This window comes from Moschus berezovskii, chromosome 2 (genome assembly GCF_049115385.1).
Source record: "Moschus berezovskii isolate FMDL1 chromosome 2, NW_MosBer_1.0, whole genome shotgun sequence".
In the NCBI taxonomy this organism is placed as follows: Eukaryota; Metazoa; Chordata; class Mammalia; order Artiodactyla; family Moschidae; genus Moschus; species Moschus berezovskii.
Window position 1 is genome coordinate 71,953,968 of NC_142461.1, and position 24,991 is coordinate 71,978,958.

The following is a 24,991-nucleotide window of genomic DNA, read 5'->3' on the forward strand; positions in this document are numbered from 1 at the left end:
AGATTGGGAAGAACTGGAGAGTCGGAAGATTTTTCTGGAAAGAGTTCGTAGCTAGTGATGAGTAGTTAGAATATTTGAATTCCTACCATCTAAATGGTCTGATTTTATTTCTTTATCTTGCATTATCAGAGAGCAATGAGATTGTTTGGTAAAGGAGCACAGTATTTAAGTATTAAAGTGGTAAGGAAAGTAGGTCAAGAAAGCTAATTATCACCTGATAAGCATTACCTATTCTTGCAGAAAATCTCCAAGAGATAATTAAAGGGCAGAATATTCTGCTTCTTGTTTAGTGCATCAACTGCAAGCAATTGTGGCACCTATTGGCATATATATTTGATATTGCCCATCTTACCAGTTGCTAACCTCATTTTCTTATTTAGATAGTCAAGTGAAATTAGGATGTCAGAAGACTACAGATGGAATCAGAGTCTCTGCTTTGCTTTCAGTCTGGCTTTAGCTTTGAGTACAGTGTAGACTGAATGGAGACTTCTAGGCTCTCAACCATCTGCTGCCTCCTAGCAGTGTGCTAAGATCATGTGTCTGTACTGCTTCTTTGAAATATAAATGCTGATAATCATACCACTCACTTAACTAAAAGTTCTGAAAGAGATCAGGAGATGTCCCTCCCTTAACAGAGATAAGTCGTTCTCCAGCAGAACATGATTATCCAGTCCATCTGTTTAAGCAACAGAAAACAGACAAGCAGTTAATTTATTTAGACCAACAATCTGCTTCTTAATGTATACTACATTAGGGACATTCATGCACATGTGTCCCAGGAGGCATATGCTAAAATGTTCTTGGTAGCATTGTTTGGAATAGTCAAAAAATGTCCACTAACAGAAAATGGTTAAGTTGTTGTAAATTGCATTAGAATATCTGATGACAGTGAAAATAACTTTCTATGCACATACACACAAACATCAGGCTTCATCAAAAGAGGCCTTATTTCTTATTCTCTAAATCAAAGTGGGCCCAGGGTTGGGAATATAAGGATACCCTAGCGTAGATGAGCAAAAGGAAAGAAAGAAGGGGAAAAATATTCCCATAACTGGAAAACCTTCTTTATTGTATCCAAAGTTTCGAGAACTTTTGGTATTATGTCTCAAAACTGAGAATCAGAGAAACAATCATAGTTAGCCAGTAAATTCACAGTATTCTTGGACATTGTAAACTTTCCAAAGTGAATACAGCCTTTTGTCTGTATCAGTCTGGCCAGTTCCATCCCCTTAAGCATCACCTGTTCAATCAATTTCTCTTAAATTTGATTTAGATAAATTTAATACTATCAGTGCTTAGATAAATCAAATTTCAATGTTGATTTGATATTAAATTTATCCTAATTTTTAAAGAAGCCTGAAGAGTGCTAATTTTTAACCAGTTTGTTCATTTCTTAAGGAAAATTGGATAGCAAAGATTTTTGGTCTGATATTGGTGTCTTCTTTTTAGGCCTGTGATTTTTCAATGCAAAACAAAATTTAAAACTTCTTATAATAGTATTTAGAGGGAGAAAAGAAGGAGGGGACTATAAATTATAATGACAAATACAAATAAGTCATTTATTAGGTTTCATTATTTTCTGTTTCTTCAGTGGTTTTTGGCAAATTTGTCATATCAAGAAGCACTTTCAGACACACAAGTTGCTATAGTTAATATTTTGTCCTCAACTTCTGGTAAGAAATTTGTCTTATCTGTATTATAACTTGAGGCCTATTTCTGATATATATGTGTACATATAAATATTTTTATCTTGTTATAAATTATTTCATTCTTTTTAACATATATTAATGTATTATAACTACTACTTAATCTTTAAGTTTAGTCCATAGCCTTGTACTGTTTATATTCCTTCTAATACTTTACAGTATTTTCTGTGCAACAAATATATATTGTATGTAAAGTTTTATAGGCTGACCCTTTGTATTGTAGCTATCTTTCCTTTCACATATTCTTTCTAAGGATATTTTTTTTTGACCCTTTGGCTAAATGTGGTTGCTTATTTCAGATCTATAATTGCCCTATGAAAGGTGTTTTATTTTTAAAATTGAATCAACTTCCAGGTCTAGAAGATAAAAAAAAGTACTTTTGATCTGTAAAAATAACTTTAGCACACATGCTTGATTATGATGAGGTCAGAATGTTACTCTGAATGCTGAGTTTAGCTCTCTTAGTAGTTTTAAAATAAATAGGACTGTACTTGATCTGTATTGGTGAGATAAACATAGTTTAATTTGGAGACTGTTTCCATGTATGGTCTTGGAACATTTCAGCCTAGGTAACAGTAGTTTTATTCTTAGTCATTTAAAAATGAAAAGATTTAAAAGTTAGGTATTAAGTAATTTACTTATTTAAACAATCAAGTTGGTAATAAATAATTTTGACAGTATTTATTTAAGCAAATGTATCTTTTTTTAAATCTTTTTCTTTCCACAGGACTTTTTACCTTAATCCTTGCTGCAATGTTTCCAAGTAACAGTGGAGATAGATTTACTCTTTCTAAACTTTTAGCTGTAATCTTAAGGTAAGAATATAGTATAATAGCTAGTTTGTTCTTCTTAAAAATGCACTGTTTAAAGCATTTCTGGTAGTGATAGAGGAGGGTTTATATTATAATATATAGGCAGAGAAAGATGAAGATAAAAGAATGTTTTAAATGAACATCAGCTCTGCATCACATCCTTGGCTAGTTTTAGTTTTCAAAACCTTCCTAAGGAGTGTAACTGAAGGGAGGATCTCAAAGGAACTTTGGTTCCCATTCATGAGACTGTGAACTTAACTAAGTATTGTACTGACATTCACATTTAACTGCATGTTATTAACCCTCATAACCTCCCAAGTTTCAGTTGCCTTTTCCTAAAGCAAACTTCCCTTTTTGTTTAGATTTTAGTTTTTACGTCTCCCATTAATAGAAATCTAGCATGCAGTCTTCTCTGACTGTCTCAGCCTTAATCTTTTAGTTATTTTCTGTATAAGCCATCTGGCAATTTTGTATTACTATTTGTAATACAATACATAAGTACCATTAGTAACTAATTTAAATCTTTTATTTTTATTTAGCTTTGTATTTATTTGTCTTGTCTTCCCTAGGATATTGTAAGCCATTGAAGGCTAAATCCTTGTTTTCTGCTTCTTTGTGTTATCAGAGGCCTAGCGCAGGGCTTTGCTTACGGTCAGTACTCAAAAAAGATATATTGATTTGATGAAACTCTTGTTTTTTTTAAGAAAAAATCAGAAATCAGAGAAGGTACCAGAATAATTTACCAGAAAGATTAGTGTTTCTGAGCTATCAGAGCTGGCTTTGAATCAGAGCTCTGTTTGCCCCTGGCCACTTCCCAACTCTGAGAGGATTTCTTTGATGACAAAATGATGATAGTATCATCTAATTTACAGTTTTATTTTAAAGTTTGGAACGATGTATATAAAAAGTGTTATTATAGAGACTGGTTCTTGGCAGTCACATAGTGGTGTTTCTCTCTTTTAGATACAAGGGTAAATTGACAGTGGTAGTTTTCATGGGCATTCTGGTTGAGCAACTGATTTACCATTTAGACGTCATGGGTACTAGAAATTTATTCTTTTACATGACTGGCCCATGATTTAGCCAGATGAATTTTTACACTAGGAAACTACAGTGTATTTATATTAGGGAAGTAATGAGGTTTATCCAGCTTTGTTCACAATTCATGCCTATTTCTAACTTTTCTTTGTGTTGTCTTAATAAAAGTAGAAAGATGCACAGAAATAGAAAGGCAACATAAGGCTCTGTGAGGACGGGAATCACATCTCTCTTGTTCATTGCTTAACCCAAACTATTGCTCAATAAGCAACAGTTGAATGAAGAAATAACCTCTGATTTCTCTGCCTCCTTTATTTGGTCTTATTTTATCCATTAAAATGATGGAATTAATTATTTAAATATTTAAGAATAATTTTACTGTTAATTTTGATTTTACCTGGTGGTTTAGTGATAAAGTGGAGAAGGCAATGGCACCCCACTCCAGTACTCTTGCCTGGAAAATCCCATGGATGGAGGAACCTGGTAGGCTGCAGTCCATGGGGTCGCTAAGGGTCGGACACGACTGAGCAACTTCATGTCACTTAGTGATAAAGAGGGAGAAGGCAATGGCAACCCACTCCAGTACTCTTGCCTGGAAAATCCCATGGGTGGAAGAGCCTGGTAGGCTGTAGTCCATGGGGTCGCGAAGAGTCGGACGCGACTGAGCGACTTCACTTTCACTTTTCACTTTCATGCATTGGAGAAGGAAATGGCAGCCCACTCCAGTGTTCTTGCCTGGAGAATCCCAGAGACGGCGGAGCCTGGTGGGCTACCATCTGTGGGGTCGCACAGAGTCGGACACGACTGAAGTGATTTAGCAGTAGCAGCAGTGATAAAGAACCTGCCTGCCGATGCAGGAGATGCAGTTTTGATCCCTGGGTCAGGAATATCCCCCTAGAGTAAGAAACGACAACCCACTCCAGTATTCTTGCCTGGGAAATACCATGGACAGAGGAGCCTGGTGGGCTGCAATCCATGGGTTCGTATAGTCAGACACAACTTAGTGACTAAACAACCATAACAATAGCAAGAGTTATTACTATTGCTAAGTTTATATGGGTTTAATACATGTACATTTCAAAAAAGAAGATTGAAGGAGGGATGGCAAATTGACTTTTTCCTAATTGAAAAGCAGAAGATAGCACAGCAAATTAAGAACTCTAGACTCTGGAAGTAGACTGCCTGCATTTCAATCCCAGCTATGTGATTTTGGTCAAGTTACTTCATTTGTTTGTGTGTTAGTTTTCTCATGTGTAAAATGGGAATGATAATGATAATAATACCTTCCTTATAAGGTAATGTCAGTCATTTTATGTGGATTAAATGAATTAATACAAGTACAGCACTTATAGTATACTGATTTTATTCAGTATTAATGAAATCATGAATTCTTTGATGGTTTGAACTAAAGTTGAGATTAGTCTTTATTACTTGTAAATAACTTTGATCTTTATGATTAGTCTTTTAAAGAAGTTTATTATGTTACTCATCAGTGATGACTGTTATTTCTCATAGCATCGGAGGTGTTGTGCTGGTAAATCTGTCAGGATCTGAAAAATCTCCTGGAAGAAACACAATAGGTAAGTATCTGACTCTGAATTCTTCCTGTTAGAGTATATAAGAAAGACCTGTGCATACCATCATTTGCGTGCACATACACACACATGCATGCGTATGCGCATGTGTGCACACACACACACACACAGAGGCTGGCCACTAATAAGGCTTCTATTTAAAAAGTTTTTCCTTTGGAAATAATGTAAGAAAATTAAACAATAAAACACAGAACTCTCATATAACCTTCACCCAGATTCTCTTAACTGTTTATAACATACTTAGCTACAGTACAGGTTTAAAAATCAGGAATTAACAGCGATTACAGTCATTTTTATTTAGTTTGTAGGTTCTTTTCAAATTTCACCATTTTTTCCTACTAATGTTCTTTTTCTGGTACAAGATCATTTTGTTGCATTTAGATATCATGTCTCCTTGGTTTTCTTTAATCTGTGACTATCCCACTGCCATTTTTTGCCTTTCATAACTTTAATATTTTTGGAGAATACTGTCCACTTTTTTTGTAGAATGTCCTTTATTTTTCTGGTATTTCTTTATGGTTAAATGTATATTGTGAATTTTTGGCAAGAATATCATGGAAGTGATACTGTGTCCTGACAAATCCATAATATCAAGAAGGCTCATGATATTTATTTGTTCTATTACTAATGACATTAATTTTAAAGTGATATCTGTCAGATTGCTCCAGTGTAGCTCCTAGTTTTCCCCTTGTAAGTAATAAGCATCTTGTTAGAGATATGGAGACTATACATTTATCCTGCCCATCATGCTTGCAGCCACTAATTTTGTCATTCACTTCTGATTCTTACCTGAAACAATTACTACTATGGTTCGATTCAGTTCAGTCGCTCAGTCGTGTCCGACTCTTTGCGACCCCATGAATCACAGCACGCCAGGCCAAGCACTTAAATTTTGATCCATTGTTTAGATTTAACAGAAGAATCCAGCTTCTTTGGTTTCCTTCTGTATACTTTCTTTAGATATTTAAAGTCCATTGGATAGAATAATGCTTTCTAAACTATTCCTGGATAGTACCCAGGGAGCTGTGTCTCTTGAACTGTCTTAGCTCTTTCTCACCTAGAGCAGCTCTGTATGTTTAAAACAATATATGTGTTTTGTGTGTGAGATTTTGTTGACAGGCTTTCCTTTAATAGCAGTAATAAATAGATTTAATGAAACGAGCTTTTGGATAATTGATGTAAAGTATTGAATGTGGTCACTTGGCAAATAGAACTTTATTATAGCTGTTTTTAAAGGCTTACTTAAATGTTTTTGAGAGTGAGTTAATATATTAAAGAGAATAAATATTCATTACACAGGAAGGAACTGCTAGTCCTACATTATGTTAGATAATTTGGAACATTAAAAAGTATAAATTATGTGTTTGCAATTGTCAGGAAGTTTTTTCTTTTAATCAATATATATGATTGACAAAATGAAACCCTTAGAGAATAAAATCATACTACATTCAGCTGTAGTAAGTATTAAATTGTCTAAAATAGAAGACAAGTAGCATGGAAGTTTAGTGGAGTAGAAAGAGGATGCTTGGTGACAATGTGGGACTTTAAAAGAGTCTTGAAGATGGTGGTAGAATGTGTATTAAAATGATACATGGCAATGGGGAGAACAATATAAATAGCCTAGAAAACATTGTTAAGTTGGCTATGTCAGGTTTCAAAATTGTTTATGGTAGGGGAAGATAGGAAGTATGCACTTCAAAATTAAATACCAAAGTGTTGGTATTATAACATGTATAACTGATTGGTTAAATCATCAAGGTGAATGATTTTGTATTTGTTGGTTTATACTTTAAAGTCCTTCCTATATTCCTGGAGGACATGGATAAGTTGGGTTATACTTTATCTTTTCATATTTGAATAGTACTCATTTCTTGAAATAGGACCTGACTGTGTTAGATTTTAATTAAGTATGTGTTAAATGAGTTTGTGAACAAATACTTTATTATATTGACTTTTACAGGTTCCATTTGGTCTCTTGTTGGAGCCATGCTCTATGCTGTTTATATTGTTATGATTAAGAGAAAAGTAGACAGAGAAGATAAGTTGGATATTCCAATGTTCTTTGGTAAGAATATGTTTACCTTGTTGAGGCTATGTACTCTGAATGATTAATTTAGGGTTTTGTTTTTGTTTTTTGGAGGGAGTAGGAAAGGCTCCCTTCCCACTCCCCCATGTAATTCTTTAAAACCATTAGACGTTAAAGATTATGAAGTCCACTCTCAATGTTTTTCTCTTATCTTGTTCTGCAAAATTGTGGACCCGGAGGAAATGTTCACTCTCTCAATGTGAGGTAAAAGAAATTCTTCTAATGTACCTTTTTCAAATTAATATCTTTAACCTGTAAATCAGATATTTTCCTCATTGATATCACTGGTTATGCTGTTACAAGCATGTGAGGGTTTACCTGTTGTATTATACATTTTGCCATTTTTGAATTGTTAGAAGCATAGGATTGGGGAAACTGCCCCAAAATGATGTCTAATACTATTTCTGTCTCTATGAGCTAATTTTTACTAAAAATTGTAGGTCATTTGCACTTTAAGACTCATATTCTTTTATGACATAGATTTTTTAATTACCCAATTACAGTTTCTGGCATCAATTCTTAATTTTGTGAAATGCCTAATATAATTTATAAATTCTTATTTGCCTGAAATGAGCTCAGTAAAGAAATCTGGTATCTAGGATTAAAAAGAAGAGTACAGTGACATGATATGTTCCAAACGATATCTGAATATCAATAGATAATGGAACCTAGGGATGAGAATTCAAAGTACAGCTTATAGGAAACCAGGAGACCTGAACTCTAGCTGTTGTAACTTCTTTTATCTCATACGCATCTGAAAATGAGGAGATTAGACTAGGTTAGTAGCTGATTTATGAAGGATCTTGGGAAGATTGGAAGGAAGTGGAGTTGCATGTGTGAGTTTGGTTCCCACACTGCTCTGCTGCTTCTACTGAAGCAATTCTGCTTTGTTTTTTTTTAGCATTATAAATTAATTTGTAGAAATGATTTTTCTAATAAAAGTAGTTTGAATATCTGCACCTAATGATTAACAAAAATAAAACCTTTGAAAACCCACCAGGCTGGGTGATCACTCAAGTTCCTTTCAAGTAGAGAATTCCTAAGTATACCTTAAATATGAAGATAATTTTAATGAGATCTTATTTTGAAGTCATAGAAAAGTCCATCTGGAATGGATTGAAATGTTAATATTTTGCAGGGTTTTTTTTGTTTTGTTTTTAAGATTGGCAGCTTTGAAGAAAAATTGTTTCTTAACTCTCACTGGAGAGTATATGTAGACATATGCCATGATATGTAAAGCAATATGAATTTGACCTGGGCTTTAGAATAGACAGAATTAGAGAAGAAGTAGTTAGAATTGGGATGTGTAAAGTTCTTTGGGCATCACGGTGTGAGCAGAGCATAGCAGGGAATAGTGAGTAGATCCAGTGTGCTGGAGCATTCAGTTGAGGAAAGAGAAGCGTATGAGGCGTATGAGAATCTGCAGCACCAGTGAAGTGATTTGGACCTTTCATCTTTGGTTGGAAGTTTGTCACTTCATGTGGAATTTCACAGGCTTTAAGTTCAGGGAACAAAAAGATCTGCTGCTTGATAATGCCACAGTGAAAGTGAAAGTGAAGTCGCTTAGTCATGTCCAACTCTTTTCGACCCCATGGACTGTAGCCTACAAGGCTCCTCCATCCATGGGATTCTCCAGGCAAGAATAATGGAGTGGGTTGCCATTTCCTTCTCTAGGGGATCTTACCAACCCAGGAATCGAACTTGGGTCTCCCGCATTGCAGGCAGACGCTTTAGCCCACAGTTTGGTGTTTTAACTGCAATGATTTTTTAATGTTATACAAGCCTTTTATGTGTGTGTTGTTTATTTTTATTTTTATCACTAGGTATCTTAAGTTGGTTTTCCTAGAAGCAGTATATGAGACAGTAATTTGGTATGGGAGATTCATGGAAGGGGTGCTCTGCAGGAAAGACTGACAAGGGAGTGAGATAAGCAGAATAGAGAAGGGTCAAGAATGATGTGATCTCTGGTGCAGCTGAGGCTTGACCAGCTTGTTATAGTTCCCTGGGCAGGGAGCATAGCAGGAGCAGAGGCAGTCCTCAGAATTGTCCTAGCCTAGAGCCATTAGGATTTGGCTGCAGAGGGTGTGAAGTGGGGAGAGGGTGGGTTCTTTTTGGGAAAGGCAGACTTGGTCGCTTGCTCTCCAAGACAGTCCTTCAGAGAAGGCAGGTACTGTAAATCTTAGTGGCAGATAGAAAGTGGGCATTCCCACTCTATTACAATTTAATTAGGCATCCTAAATATAAGTTTATTATTTAGCAGCTACTACTGCTATAGATATAAAATGTATATCTACTGTAATTTAATTTTCTTTTAGGAAAACTCTATAATGACCTTTGGATCTCACAGTGAAATTGTTATATTAAACTGATATAAAAACTACTCCAATAAAAACTACTCTAAAATTATAACATTTGTGTCTTTATATTTTCATGTGTTTAGTCATATATAAGCTCACATATCCATATCTAAAATAATAGTTATCATTTGTTAACTGTTTACTCATGCCAGGTACTGTGTTGTATTTTTGTCTAATCTTCCTAGTAACCTAATTAAATATTATTTTATACTTATAGATTGGAAAACCGAGGTTTGCAAGAGGTTAGCAAGTTGCCTAAAGATTACAGTAGTAGTGAATGGTAGAGTGGGATTGGATCCTGGGGCAGTCAGACTGCAGAGCATGTACTTAACCACTAAATGTTATACCCTTCCTTTACACATAGTCCATGCTTAGTTCATACTTTCATAGCTATTTGTGTATGTATGTAATCTCACTAGCTGATGAGCTCTAGGAGGGCAGGAAACAAGAATTTTATATTTTTTTGGAACCTTCTTCCATTATCCCTAGCATAGCATGGGTGCTTTAAACATAAATACAGATTGAATCAGAGAGTAAACAGTGTATGTAGTTCCTCGTAATAATTTACGCTGAACACATGCACACACACATATGCACGAGTTATTCCTTTTAAGTCCCAGGACACTATATTATCATAATCTAAAGTTGACAGCCAATCTTTTTGAATAGTTGTAAATGTTTTTTCTTCAGTAGTTGCTCTATACAGTAGGGATAGTTGAACCTTGAAGACTCCGTGATCCCTAGTCACTTGATAAAGTTTTTGCTTGTGTTCATCTCTCCACAGGACTTACTTAACAACAAAAGTAACAGAACTTTAGTTAAGGAAACCTAATGAAGCTCATTATCGGAAACCTAATGTTTTCTGATTGTAGAGTCGCAATTTGAAAGATTGAAATAAATCACAGTTACTAACTTTTGTCTCTTTTATATGTGTTTAGGTTTTGTAGGCCTCTTTAATCTGCTGCTCTTATGGCCAGGTTTCTTTTTACTTCATTATACTGGATTTGAGGACTTTGAGTTCCCCAATAAAGTAGTGTTAATGTGCATTATCATTAATGGCCTTATTGGAACAGTGCTGTCAGAGTTCCTGTGGTTGTGGTATGTACTGTTTATTACCCTGTGATTTATTAGTTATGAATTTATTGACTTTTGGCTAGTTTAAGCATTTCTACTTTTTCTGTCTTCTGATGGCCCTTCCTATGCACTTTCTCACCTTATACACTGCCAGCTTAATACGGTAACTCCATTAGAGCAGGAACGGTTTTTTTTTAATTTCTGTGTTCCTGTTGCATAGAGTAGTGGCTTGCATATAGAAGTTCATAAATCTTTGTTGAATGACTAGATGAATATGAATGACTTAAATTTATAGAACTGTTTTATAAAGTAGAGTGTTAGGCAGATTAAAGGCATCATTTTCTAATGGACACTCACACTTAGGAGATGTGTATCGCAGGTATGCATACGTGAGTTCTACATGAGAATCTGGGAACTTTGCTTATTCAGGAGTCTTTGGAATGTCTGTTTGATTGTTCAGACTTTTGTTTATTCTCAGGACTTTTCATATGAGTGAGGCAGATATATAAACCCTAAGCTTTAGGGTTTGATTAATTTGAGATTTTAACATATTTTAATGTAATATCAACTATGTTGATATGTGATAATAATCTTAAAATAGTTTGAAGACAATATCATATATAGTGTTTAAGAAAACCTTCAAATATAGAACTTAACACTTAGTTCTGTACTTAAGCTCCTGAATGAATTTTATTGCATACCATTTAAACTACTGATTAGTTTTCCCTTGAAAAAGACTGCAACAAAAATAGCCTTTTTCATGAAGTCTTGCTTAATGCTCTGCCTGCACTTTTCTCCCCTCTCCAATTAAGGAAGTATCTCTTTCCTTGATGTCCTCCACTCTCACTCCCTCTTATGTAGTACTTAAAGGTTTAGTTTATATTGTAGTGATTCATGCAGTTGGGTTTTCCTGGTAGCTCAGACAGTAAAGAATCTGTCTGCAGAGCAGGAGACCCGAGTTCAATGTCAGTGTCAGGAAGATCCCCTGGAGAAGGGAGTGGCTACCCAGTCCAGTAGTCTTGCCTGGAGAATTCCAGAGACAAAGGAGCCTGGCAGGATACTGTCCATGGGGTTGCCAAGACTGAGCATGAGGTCGTTAGACTGAGTAACACGCATGCACACAATGTATGTAATTATCTTAAATTCCTTTGTTGATCTAAAGCCCTTTGGCATCAAAATCTATTTCCTCATTTTGTACAAATTATTTTAGATGCTCATTTTTTTTTAACCAAAAGGACTTACTTTTTTTTTATGTATTAATATGTATCATATGTCTTATTCTTTTATCCCATCACTTCTTTTGTTATATCATTTCTCTTGCCTCTTTCCACTCTTGGTTCTGGGCTGAGGAAACTACTTACTGGTGATGTTTTGAGTGTACTTGGTTGAACCATAAGGAATTGTTGATCTTCAACCATTTTTGATGGCTGTTTGAGAGGGTTCAACTCAGTGAACCCTGTGCTTTAAATGATTATGTACTCACTGTATTTTAATAGAAGTTTATATTCTGTACTATTCTCAATATAGTTTAAATTAGAAAATTTCAAAGCAAAGAGTTCTTACATATTTGAAAGAAATGATTTTTTAAAATTTTGGATATTAGACTAGAGAAAGGTTTAGTATGGTTCCTATTACATTAAGACTAATAGTAAACATGGACAATGCCACTTTCAGATGTTAAAATACTCATTCCTTATTGAGAGCTTTATTTTTAATAAATATATAGAATAGAGTTTCATTATGCCAGTAAATTTTAATGTAGGCTTTGAGGATGAATAAATACGAGTTGTGACATATGTAAGCTCTCTTATGTGAGCATTCTAAGTTTGCACCCTTGGAAAATTTTACTCTTAAATAATAAAATAACATGTTTTGAAGTATTCTTTTTTATATTTAACTTTTTTAAAATTTAAGAGAGTAATAAATTTTTTAAAATGTACAAAATGGATTATGATGAAAAGATAATCTTTCCCTTCTACCCCAAATTTTCATTTCTTTTTCTCAAAGGCAACCACTGTTAATTTCTTAGCCTTCTACAATACAAAATTATCTGTACATACAGAAGTGTGTATCAATCTCTTGATCCTCCCCCTTCCAATTTGTTTTAACATGCAAATTATGGATATCATTCTATACTTTTCTTTGTCCCCACAAATTGTTGTCTTGTAAGTCCTTACATATCAGCCACTAGATTCATTTTTTTCAAGCCTGTGTAGGATTCTAATCTGTTATGCTCCAATCCATTATGTAACATAATACATAGAACATAATGTGTTTTACCAGTTCCTTAAGAGATGTTTTTGTTTGTAGTCTTTTGCTTTGAAAGCAATATGTTATTAAGCATCCTTATATATGTTTTTGCATATACACGTAATTATACTATAGGATAAATACTGAAAAAACTGAATCAAACACATGGACTTCTGATTCTGATAGAGAGTTACAAAATATTCTCCACAGAAGGAACACAGTTCATATTCCCAACTGTGTATATGAATCTTTGTTGTTGAAAAAGCTGGACACTCTGAGTCATATATTATGATCAGAGCTACCTGGGCTGGATTTTTAAGGACTTCAAAAAAGTTTTATTTTTCAGATATACTTCTATACTCAAGCACTTAAAGAGTACTTTTAGTAACAACTCAATAGCAGTAAGTTAATCTGTAATGGAACAAATTTCATGTCTCTTAAATTCTAGGTGTTATTGTAACTCAAAACAATTATAAGAAGCATTTCAGTTCAGTTCAGTCGCTCAGTTGTGTCCGACTCTTTGCGACCCCATGAATCACAGCACGCCAGGCCTCCCTGTCCATCACCAACTCCCGGAGTTCACTCAAACTCATGTCCATCAAGTCGGTGATGCCATCCAGCCATCTCATTCTCTGTCATCCCCTTCTCCTCCTGCCCCCAATCCTTCCCAGCATCAGAGTCTTTTCCAGTGAGTCAACTCGTCACACGAGGTAGCCAAAGTATTGGAGTTCCAGCTTTAGCATCAGTCCTTCCAGTGAACACCCAGGATTGATCTCCTTTAGAATGGACTGGTTGGATCTCCTTGCAGTCCAAGGGACTCTCAAGAGTCTTCTCCAGCACCACAGTTCAAAAGCCTCAATTCTTCGGCGATCAGCTTTCTTCACAGTCCAACTCTCACATCCATACAGGACCACTGGAAAAACCATAGCCTTTATATCTTAAAAATAATCAAATCATAAGTCATAATCTATGTGTATGATGATTTCTTTCTTTTTAGGAAGGCAAGATTATCATATGTTAACTATAAATAGGCAACTAACTTTAGCGTATATAATCATGTATTGAGTAGCATACTAAAGATTTAAAAGTGCAGTTGTAAATTTTTTTGGAAATTAGAGATGTGTACTTGTCACTCATTGTTTATTTAAAAAAATTTTTTCAAGTGCACCATTAACTCCATATGCTGTACTGCTAGTGGAGATGTGAGGTCCACCCAGTCCTCTGTCTCAGCATTTTCTGAAGTGTGCTGAATGGATAATAGATCAAATGAACTCAGCCATCAGCTAAATTGGGAAACCTGCTATAAGTCAAATGGGTTTTTTAATACTTCATCTCAGACTCGGTCTGATATTACTTTGCATTATGAATCTCTAAGAACAAATGTATTTTAAAAACCCAGGATTTCCCTGGTGGTCCAACAGTTAAGAATCTACCTTCCAATGCAGGCAGTGTAGGTTTAGGATCCTTGGTCAGGGAACTAAGATTCCAAAATTGTGGGGCAACTAACCCCACATGCCACATCTAAAGAGCAGCCCATGTGCCGCAACGAAGTGCCTTCAAGCCGCAAAGAAAGATCCCACATGCCACAACTAAGACCTGACACAACCAAATAAATAAATAATTAAAAAAAAAAAAAAACTCAGGGAATTCCCTGGTAATACAGTGGTTAGAACTCAGTGCTTTCACTGCCAGTCCCAGGCCTTGGTTCTGGTCAGGGAATTCAGATGCTATAAGTTGTGCAGCCAAAAAAGAAAAGACCAATAATAATTTTTTAAACCCAATATTTGATCCCTACATACTCTTTTCACAGAGAAGCTTATGAATTGTGGGCTATCCCTTGAATTCTCTTTGCAACATTAATAAGAACTAATTTTACAGCCTCTGTTGAACACTTAAAGTGACACACTATCAAGAGTTAAACCTCTTTTATTTCAGGACAATATTGTTAATCCTAACAGCTGGAATTTACTCACCTGTAATTTCCATAGTTCTATAGTCCTAACTATATATATTACAGCTTTATAATTAATTTTTATACACTCAATATCTATTCAATACAATGCTTTTCTTCATTTTTTTCATTGTTATATAAAATTATATGCAGTTGATATGTCAGAATTTGATACTAACATTGATAATTCAGTGTGAAAATACAATGAACAGTTTATGTTTTGGTTACATCAATTACTAGAAAAATGAAAAACATCAAGGAAATAGCCTTAAAAAATACTCAGTTCTTTTTGTCTGATACTAGGCCAAACCAAAAGAGCAACAAACATCTAAACACTACTTAATTTTTAATGAGGGCAAAATATTTTTGCATTAATGACAGACTCACCTGTTGGTTATCACTTTCTTACTGTGTTATTCTTACTGTGTTATAAGTTATTGTCCTGAACTTTTATTGTAGCTGTTTCCTTTGTTATCTAAGTGTCATTATCGCGAAACTAATTCTTCTTCTGACAGTTTTATAAAAAATGTTAACAAAATATAAGTTATACATCCAAAGTTGAATATCATCTATAAGCAGATTTAAAAAATAGTATAAAATCTTTTGAAATGTGTATATTTATATATTGGATTTTTAATATTTGAAGATGAATTTTGAGAATTATCTTAGTAACTTTATTTTTTGTTATGTTAGTCTGTCCTAAGCTTTATCCTGATCTCTCTTGCCTATGTGGTAGGATAATTTTTATTTTATAAGATTTTTTGGATGTGAACCATTTTTAAAATCTTTATTGAATTTGTTACAATATTGCTTCTGTTTTATGTTTTGGATTTTTGGCCACAAGGCATGTGGGATTTTAGCTCCCCACCCAGAAATTAAACCTGCACCGCTTGCATTGGAAGGTGAAGTCTTAACCACTGGACCATCAGGGAAGTCCCCCTAGGATAGATAATTTTTGATCATTGTTTTTCATTGGTTCTTTTGTGGTTTTGGTGTGGCAATGTATATTTTCTTTCTTTCTTTTTTTTTAGGGGCTGCTTTCTTACCTCATCATTGATAGGCACACTTGCACTAAGCCTTACAATACCTCTATCTATAATAGCTGACATGTGTATGCAAAAGGTAAGGCAAACTATTTATTCGATATTTTAAGTGTATTATTAAATCAGAGCTAATAATGAAAGTTAAGGGATGTGACTAAATTATAAAGATGACCATGAATACTTGGTGCTTTCTCTTCCAAGCTGTTTTACTGCATAGAGATATAAAAAGTACCAAAGAAATGATCATCTTTATAATTTAGTCACATTAATTTTTTATTTAAAAAACAATTCTTTGTTATTTAATTTTGTTTTCTGATTCAGTATATTATTTATTTGCTGTGGTTAAGAATAGAAATCTCTGTAACTGAGAATTAATTATTCTATGTATACCATGATTTTCAAAGAATGTGAATATTATAAAATATATATAACACTAAAATCATACATCATATAATATCTAGGCCTTTCCATATCTTCAGGTCATAATCTTGAATATTAACCAAAATTAGTGAAACTAGGGAAATGATGCTTATCAGAGGATTTTGGTAGCTGCTGTGTAAATGAACTTTACCACGCTGATATTTTGAAAGATCAGCTTTTTTGCAGTTTTGAAAAATAAAAATTGAAGGTTAATTTTATTTTTGAATTTTTTAAGACCTGTAATAGTGAATTTAATTTTAGTAAATGATACTGTAATTTGTTCAAATATTTTAAGATGGAGGCAAAACAGAAGGGAAAATATATGTATATATAATTGATTAGAAAAACACACCAACAGTCATTTCTTGATTGTCATCAGGCATTTAGTTAAATGAGTAGGTTGGACCTTTGGTGGGAATTGAGGGCAGAAGATACATTCTAGAAAAAGTAGCAGGGTGTGTCCCAGAGCTGCAAGAGAAACATGGTGGGAGTAATTTACTTAGGTTTTTTTTATTCTAATAGTCAAGTGTATTTATATATATCAATAGTTTCTGAAATTTTTGCATTCATTAACTTTATTTATTGTGCTTAAGATACATATTTTTTTAACATTGATATTTGATATAATAGGAAGCATCCCTGATTACATTCAGACTTATATTCAGATATATTCAGAAATTAGACTTTTTTTGTTTACTTGGGCGGTTTTCATTGTTAATAAATGTCTTCATTTTTTTAAAAAAGAAATTTGTCCAAATAGCTTGCTGGAAATCAAATTAGAAGGTTTTTTTTATTACTTGGCAACATAAAAATAACTTCATTGTTAAAAGTGAACTTTGCCTGTAAAAGTCATCTAGAGTTTTACCTACCTTTATGAAGTTTGGTTTTTTCAGTGGGATTTTTTTAGTTGAATAGTCATGATATCATTCTGTCAACTATATTTGCATTTTTAGCTCTCATTAGTCATAAGTTTTTTTATGCTGTTTTTTTTCTGTTCTTGGGTCATTTAAATTCATCATGGTTTTTCTAGGTTATTAAATATCCTGCAAATATTCCAAGAATATGTTATACCAATAGTTTGATAACAGTGTGAAGACTTTCTAGTACTGACTGCTGGGTGTTCTTAGGCTGACTCAGCCTGTGTGTAGGAACCATGTGAGAAGAATGTGCATGCTAAAATTTATCATTGGTTTTCCTTGTGTATACATTATGAGTCCTTCATAAATAAACAATTATTTTCACAAAACTCCTTTCCTCTGACTAATGCTAATATGAAATAGAATAGTATATGTTTCCCACAAGAGGGAGTCTTGCCTTTGATTCTAAACCTCATTTCTTTAATACTTAGAAAGGGTAAGCAGTTTTTCTTCCCTATTTTAAAGATAGGAGTTACTGTTTTCATCAATATTTTGAAAGCAAACTACTAGTGTGTTGCAGCTGAGTCTCAATAATTAACCAGTGTAGGCTTTTTTGGCAATTGTTTTTGATCCTAAGTTGAATCTAGGTGGTTAAGGAAATAATTTTTTCTTTTTTGGTAACTTTATGGGATCTCATTATTTTTTATTTTCTTGATCACCCAGGTAAAATGATGGTTTGGAGGGTCAGGATTAGCAGTCTGAGAGCTCCTCACCACTGAGGCTTTGCCTGTCTCCTTTGGCTCACATTTCCTAGTATTTCTCTTTGTAGTCTTTATTTTACTTAGTCGTGATTTCCTTTGGAATCTTTTTCTTTTCGAGCTATATTTCATCAGTAAATTGTTTGCCAAAGTTTCACTTAAGAGTTTCATCTGTTTTCAGTATTGTCGTAAGAAAAGACCTATAACATAACACAACATCACAGCTATAGTATAACTTAGTTTTTTATAAATGGGAATTTTTTTTAAAAAATGACTTCAGAAACTAGAGGGGAAGAATCAGCTTGAGAATAGTCAGTAATCAGTAAAGAACAAGTGGGCTGTGTGATGTGTAAGACAGATACTTAAAAATTCGTAATTCTATTTCTGATGTATTCTGCCTAATAACAAAAAACATGGTTTCCTGCCTTTCCTTTAGGATATTTTCTAAGTAAGAAGTATTTTTGTTGGTAATGATTAGTATAAGTAAATCCTTATATTTATAATACCATTCTTAATATATTGTCAGTGCTTAGTATTATTTTCTTCGTGTTTTAATTTATTTGTCCAAGTTATCACAAATGTAAAAGTTGTGTTTAAGGGAAAGTTGCCTTAATGATAATTGTGGATTTTTTTTTTTCTTTTTTCCTATCTTTTATTTTTAGGTGCAGTTTTCTTGGTTATTTTTTGCAGGCGCTATCCCTGTATTTTTTTCATTTTTTATTGCAACTCTCCTGTGCCATTACAATAATTGGGATCCTGTGATGGTGGGAATCAGAAGAATTTTTGCCTTTATATGCAGAAAACATCGAATTCAGAAGTAGGTTAAGTTCCAATATAAATTTCTCAAAATGTTTGTTAAGTAAGTTGGGAATCATACATGCTGACCTAGCTTTTAGAGATTCTGTGAAGAATTTTTAAAAGATTATAATATTATATGTACAATGCCAGATAAAAGAATTTGTTCAGATCTATGGGTGATAAGATAGTTTCTTCAAAACTGCTGTTTTAAATGTTTTAATTCACAGGTGAAATCAAAGTGCTTACAGTTTTGCTGTAACAAATTTAAATGTAGAAAAAATTAATTGATGTGAACAAAATTCGCAATAAAATATGGCAACATTGCCTTATTTTCTTTTTCTTTTTTTTTTTAAGAGAGAAAGCATTTTATATTCTCTAAAACGTTACAGAATGTAAAGAACTTCACATTCTGTAAAGAACTTGGGACAGTCTGTTGAGCAGTCTTGCTCTAGTCTTAGGTCTGACCTCAGGCATTAGCCAGTGGAATAGATCGTTTTTCCTTTCAGGTCTAAAGCTTTCCTAACTATTGTCTTTTTTTTTTTTTTTTTAAGGGTTCCAGAAGACAGCGAACAGTGTGAGAGTCTCATTCCTATGCACGGTGTTTCTCAGGAGGATGGAGCTAGTTAGCTATAGTCCAGGTTTGTATGTTAGTGGACATTAGTATTGAATAAGGTTCTTATTCTTTTAAAATTTTTATTTATTTTTATTTTTGGCTGTGCTGGGTCTCCGTTGCTGTGCAGACTTTTCTTTAGTTGTGAATGGGGGCTACTTGGTTGCAGTATGCAGGATTCTCATCACAGTGGCTTCTCTTGTTGCAGAACACAGGCTCTAGAGCACACAGGCTTCAGTAGCTGCAGCATCTGGGCTCATTAATTGCAGCACCTGGGCTCTAGCGCACAGTCTCAATAGTTGTGGCACACAGGCTTAGTTGCTCCACAACATGTGGGATCTTCCCAGATCAGGAATCGAACTCATGTCTCCTGCATTGACAGGCAGATTCTTTACCACTGAACCACTGGGGAAGCCCAGGTTCTTATTCTTGTATTGCTCAAATACAGAATTGATTTCCTCTAATTAATTTTTTTGAGCGTTGATACAGCTTAGAGGCTAAGAAAGTCCAATTCTAGAGTCAAACTGCCTGGGATCCAATTCCAGCTTCTGTGTGTACTAGCTGTGTAACCTTATGCGAGGTTCGTGACCTTATTGTGCCTCAGTTTTCTTGTCTGTGAAGTGGGGTTGGAGAAGAACCTCCCTCACAAAGTTGTTAGAAGTATTAAATACTTGGTAAGTTTAAAACACATGAAATATGGTACCTGACCCAAATAAGTGATTCCCAAGCATATCCAGTCCTTTCTCTATGCATGTGTGTGTTTACCATAACTAGCATGATACATCCAACATATCCTGATTCTCTGACTGTGCTTTTCACTTAACCATGTTTCGAGAACATTTTTTTTTTTTAATTTTAAGAAATAGTATCTTTTATATTTCTTACATGACAGAAAGGGTTTTGTTGTGTTTTGGCTGCTGTGTCTTCACTTCTATGTATGGGCTTTCTCTAGTAGCCGCAAGTGGGGGCTACTCTCAAGTTGCGACACATGGGCTTCTTGTTGTGGTGGCTTCTCTTGTTGTGGAGCGCAGAACTCTCGGGTCTGCGGCTTTAGTAGTTGTGACACATGGGCTTAGTTGTTCTATGGCGTGTGGGATCTTCCGAGACCAGGGATCAAACCTGTGTCCCCTGCATTGGCAGGCAGATTCCTAACCACTGGACCACCAGGGAACCCCTGATTGGTCACTTTTTAGTCTAGTTTTTACTCTTAGGATGTCTGTACATGCAGTAGTGTGAAGAGTTAGAGTTCTGCAAGACTTCTTCTTCAGTGCAGCTGTCTCCTGCCCTGCCTATACTGCTCTCATTTTTTTCCCCCCACCCTGAGGAGTCCCTTTAAACTCCTCATTGATTCTTTCTGTATTTTCCTCTCTATCTAAGTACCATGCTTATACTTCTGTTTCTTGATTTCTCGGTTTCAGGCGTCTTCAGTTGATTTCCCATTATGGCAGTGTAAGATAGGTTACTTTCAGCTTCCCCCTCTGCTCCCACTCCACTTGCCTGCCTTCCAACCCTGTATCCTTCCTTTCTCCTCATCATCCAGGATAGTTACCGTGTGGTTTGGGTAGATGTGTTATCAGTGTTTACCAAGTTATGACCATATAAATGTTATTTTTCCTGAACCATGTAGGATTGTGCCTGGCATTTAAACAGTCTAAGACCCTTTCTTCCTACCCTTTTTAGAGAATTAACCTCAGATCTCCTGGGATAGAGAAGACAAGAGGAGGGCATCTGAGTATCTAATAGCCTTTTTCTATAAACTTTGTACAAATTTTAGTACGTTTTTAGTTGTACATTTTCTTAGTTTTTTAGTTGTACATTTTTAGTCTGCCTATTTTTAGTTGTTTCTTTACCTCTCCCTACAGAGATACCTGGTTGTATTTCTTCATTGCTAACTAAGAATTAGCTGCTATATTCTTGTCTCTGTTCTTTATCCATGTGGTTTAAACCTTTAAAAAAAAAAATCCCTTTATTGTCTTTTTCCTGAGGTTTTGGAGACAGTAGAACTAAATATGTATTTTACCATATTTAAATTTTAAAAAATGCAAATAGTTATTTAAAGCTTTTTTAGAAAATATTTATTTTACTGTGTTGGGTCTTAGTTGCTGCACATGGAATCTTTCATTGAGGCATGTGTGCTTCTCTCTAGATATGGTTCATCGGCTCTAGAGTGCACAGGCTGTCTAGTTGCAGGGCATAGGCTTAGTTGCCCCACAGCATGTGGGATCTTAGTTCCTTGACCAGGAATTGAACCTGCATCCCCTGCATTGAAAGGTGGATTCTTAACCACTGAACCATCAGGGAAGTCCCTCTTTAAATCTTGTTAATGCTTTAATTTATCCATTTTCCCTCCCTGGTATGCTATGCATCATTTTCATACTCACATTCATACCCACTCTCACCCAGAAATTTTTGGAAGTGAGAGCAGGATTAAGGGTAGATAGTGAAGACTAAAGAAGATAGACTATAATAGAGTAGAATAAGGTAGGCTGGGTTAGGCAGGAGTCTTTATCTCCACAGGGATAATGGTAGGACGTATTATGAATAAAATTGTTATTTTGTGATCTTAAAATAGCATTAGATGTCAGTCAACATGTAGAACTGGTACTTACATCAGTTCTTAGTACTCACCTCAAGTTCTAGTATCCAGTTATTAAGTATATAGACTGTGTTTGATATATATTTGAATATCGATAATTTGCTTTTTAAAATATAGATTAGAAAATTAAAACTGACAGTTGTAATCTAATGATGATTTTGTGTTTGTTTTTATTTTTAGCTTGATGATGGAGTAGTATACAGCGAAGAGACAATCTCTGGCAAGTTTTTGTAGAAAAATGTTTCAGTGCCTAGTCTGAAAAATAACAATTTCAGTTCTTTGGAACTCTAAAACATATTTTCCTCATATCTTTTGTCTTCATTTTCATAATGAAGTACTTTGCTATGTAGCTGTGTACATGCCACTACAGTTATAGGAAGTTTCAGTCTACAGTCCATCTAAAGGACCAACCTGCCTTATACATCTCAAGGAGTTCAACTGATGAAATAATTTGAACTAATCAAAGGATAAAATTTTAATGTTCTGGAGATTTTATTTTCACATATTATTTGTTAAATGCTGGACTATATTAGGAAAATGTTTTCAGAAATCATTTTAAGTATATAGATCATTGTTTCTTACAGGTAAAATGCTAAAGTAAGCTGCCTATAATAGGTACGAATTATATTTTTGAGTTTTGTAGAATATTACAAATTAACAAAACAAAAAATGTTTATGCAACAAATATGTTCACACAAATTTGGTAGGACTTTAAAAAGAATCAATGTTTGACAGAAGATCTGTTTCATTTACACTGCATATACTGTATTATCCTTTCATAGCATTAGGTGCCTTGTACTTTAAATCTGTGACAAACCATGACGAATTTTTAAAGGGGAAGTATTACTGTAAAATGAAGAATTATGTATTTCTAAAGGCTGTAATGCTGTAATTTAATTGATAAAGCTCTGCTTATTTAGAGTTTTGAAGAAATATCCTCTTCAATTAAACATTTTCATAATGGAATGATGTAAATTGAAGTGATAAAGTATTATTAAAATAAAATGTTTATATATATGTGTGTGTGTGTATTACAGATCTAACAGTTGGTTTCTGATTTTTTCATATATAAATATACGAAATTGTTCTAGAACTGGATGCCTCTTTTTAAAATAATTTTAGTTTTCCTAAATAAATTTTTATGGTTAAAAACCAAAGAAGTGAAGCAAGAAGAAGTTCTACTTTAAAAATTACAGTTGAACTTTTCCTCTACCAAGATTCAGTTCAGTTCAGTTCAGTTCAGTCGCTCAGTCGTGTCCGACTCTCCGCGACCCCATGAATCACAGCACGCCAGGCCTCCCTGTCCATCACCAACTCCCGGAGTACACTCAAACTCATGTCCACAGAGTCAGTGATGGCATCCAGCCATCTCATTCTCCGTCGTCCCCTTCTCCTCCTGCCCCCAACCTTTCCCAGCATCAGAGTCTTTTCCAGTGAGTCAACTCGTCGCATGAGGTGGCCAAAGTATTGCAGTTTCAGCTTTAGCATCAGTCCTTCCAATGAACACCCAGGTTTGATCTCCTTTAGAATGGACTGGTTAGATCTCCTTGCAGTATAAGGGACTCTCAAGAGTCTTCTCCAACACCACAGTTCAAAAGCATCGATTCTTCGGCGATCAGCTTTCTTCACAGTCCAACTCTCACATCCATACATGACCACGGGAAAAACCATTGCCTTGACTAGACGGACCTTGGTTGGCAAAGTAATGTCTCTGCTTTTTAATATACTATCAAGGTTGGTCATAACTTTCCTTCCAAGGAGCAAGCGTCTTTTAATTTCATGGCTGCAATCAGCATCTGCAGTGATTTTGGAGCCCAAAAAAATAAAGTCTGACACTGTTTCCACTGTTTTTCCATCTATTTCCCATGAAGTGATGGGACCAGATGCCATGATCTTTGTTTTCTGAATGTTGAGCTTCAAGCCAACCTTTTCACTCTCCTCTTTCACCTTCATCAAGAGGCTTTTGAGTTCCTCTTCACTTTCTGCCATAAGGGTAGTGTCATCTGCATATCTGAGGTTATTGATATTTCTCCCAGCAATCTTGATTCCAGCTTGTGCTTCTTCCAGCCCAGCGTTCCTCATGATGTACTCTGCATATAAGTTAAATAAGCAAGGTGACAATATACAACCTTGACGTACACCTTTTCCTACTTGGAACCAGTCTGTTGTTCCATGTCCAGTTCTAACTGTTGCTTTCTGACCTGCATACAGGTTTCTCAAGAGGCAGGTCAGGTGGTCTTGGATTCCCATTTCTTTCAGAATGTTCCACAGTTTATTGTGATCCACACAGTCAAAGGCTTTGGCATAGTCAATGAAGCAGAAATAGATGTTTTTCTGGAACTCTCTTGCTTTCTCCATGATCCAGCGGATGTTGGCAATTTGATCTCTGGTGCCTCTGCCTTTTCTAAAACCTGCTTGAACATCTGGGAGTTCACGGTTTACATACTGCTGAAGCCTGGCTTGGAGAATTTTGAGCATGACTTTACTAGGGTGTGAGATGAGTGCAATTGTGCGGTAGTTTGAGCATTCTTTGGCATTGCCTTTCTTTGGGATTGGAATGAAGACTGACCTCTTCCAGTCCTGTGGCCAGCGCTGAGTTTTCCAAATCTGCTGGCATATTGAGTGCAGCACTTTCACAGCATCATCTTTCAAGACTTGAAATAGCTCAACTGGAATTCCATCACCTCCACTAGCTTTGCTAGTAGTGATGCTTTCTAAGGCCCACTTGACTTCACATTCCAAGATGTCTGGCTCTAGGTCAGTGATCACGTTATCGTGACTATCTTGGTCGTGAAGATCTTTTTTGTACAGTTCTTCTGTGTATTCCTGCCACCTCTTCTTAATATCTTCTGCTTCTGTTAGGTCCATACCATTTCTGTCCTTTATCGAGCCCATCTTTGCATGAAATGTTCCCTTGGAATCTCTAATTTTCTTGAAAAGATCTCTTGTTTTTCCTATTCTGTTGTTTTCCTCTATTTCTTTGCATTGATCACTAAGGAAGACTTTCTTATCTCTCCTTGCTATTCTTTGGAACTCTGCA

At 35.0% G+C, this 24,991-nt stretch overlaps 1 protein-coding gene across 1 annotated transcript in view; it reads left to right on the forward strand.

Moving 5' to 3' along the window:
- Positions 1-23,152, forward strand: part of SLC35F5 (solute carrier family 35 member F5) — a 39,029-nt gene extending 15,877 nt beyond the window's left edge. The window contains exons 8-16 of the mRNA XM_055397883.2: positions 1,592-1,673; positions 2,434-2,521; positions 5,072-5,136; positions 7,112-7,216; positions 10,533-10,692; positions 15,901-15,991; positions 18,610-18,764; positions 19,297-19,383; positions 22,132-23,152. Of these exons, the coding sequence (XP_055253858.2) occupies positions 1,592-1,673; positions 2,434-2,521; positions 5,072-5,136; positions 7,112-7,216; positions 10,533-10,692; positions 15,901-15,991; positions 18,610-18,764; positions 19,297-19,372 (822 nt within the window). The 3' untranslated portion in view covers positions 19,373-19,383; positions 22,132-23,152. The remainder of the gene's footprint in view (positions 1-1,591; positions 1,674-2,433; positions 2,522-5,071; positions 5,137-7,111; positions 7,217-10,532; positions 10,693-15,900; positions 15,992-18,609; positions 18,765-19,296; positions 19,384-22,131) is intronic.
- Positions 23,153-24,991: the final 1,839 nt, after the last annotated feature.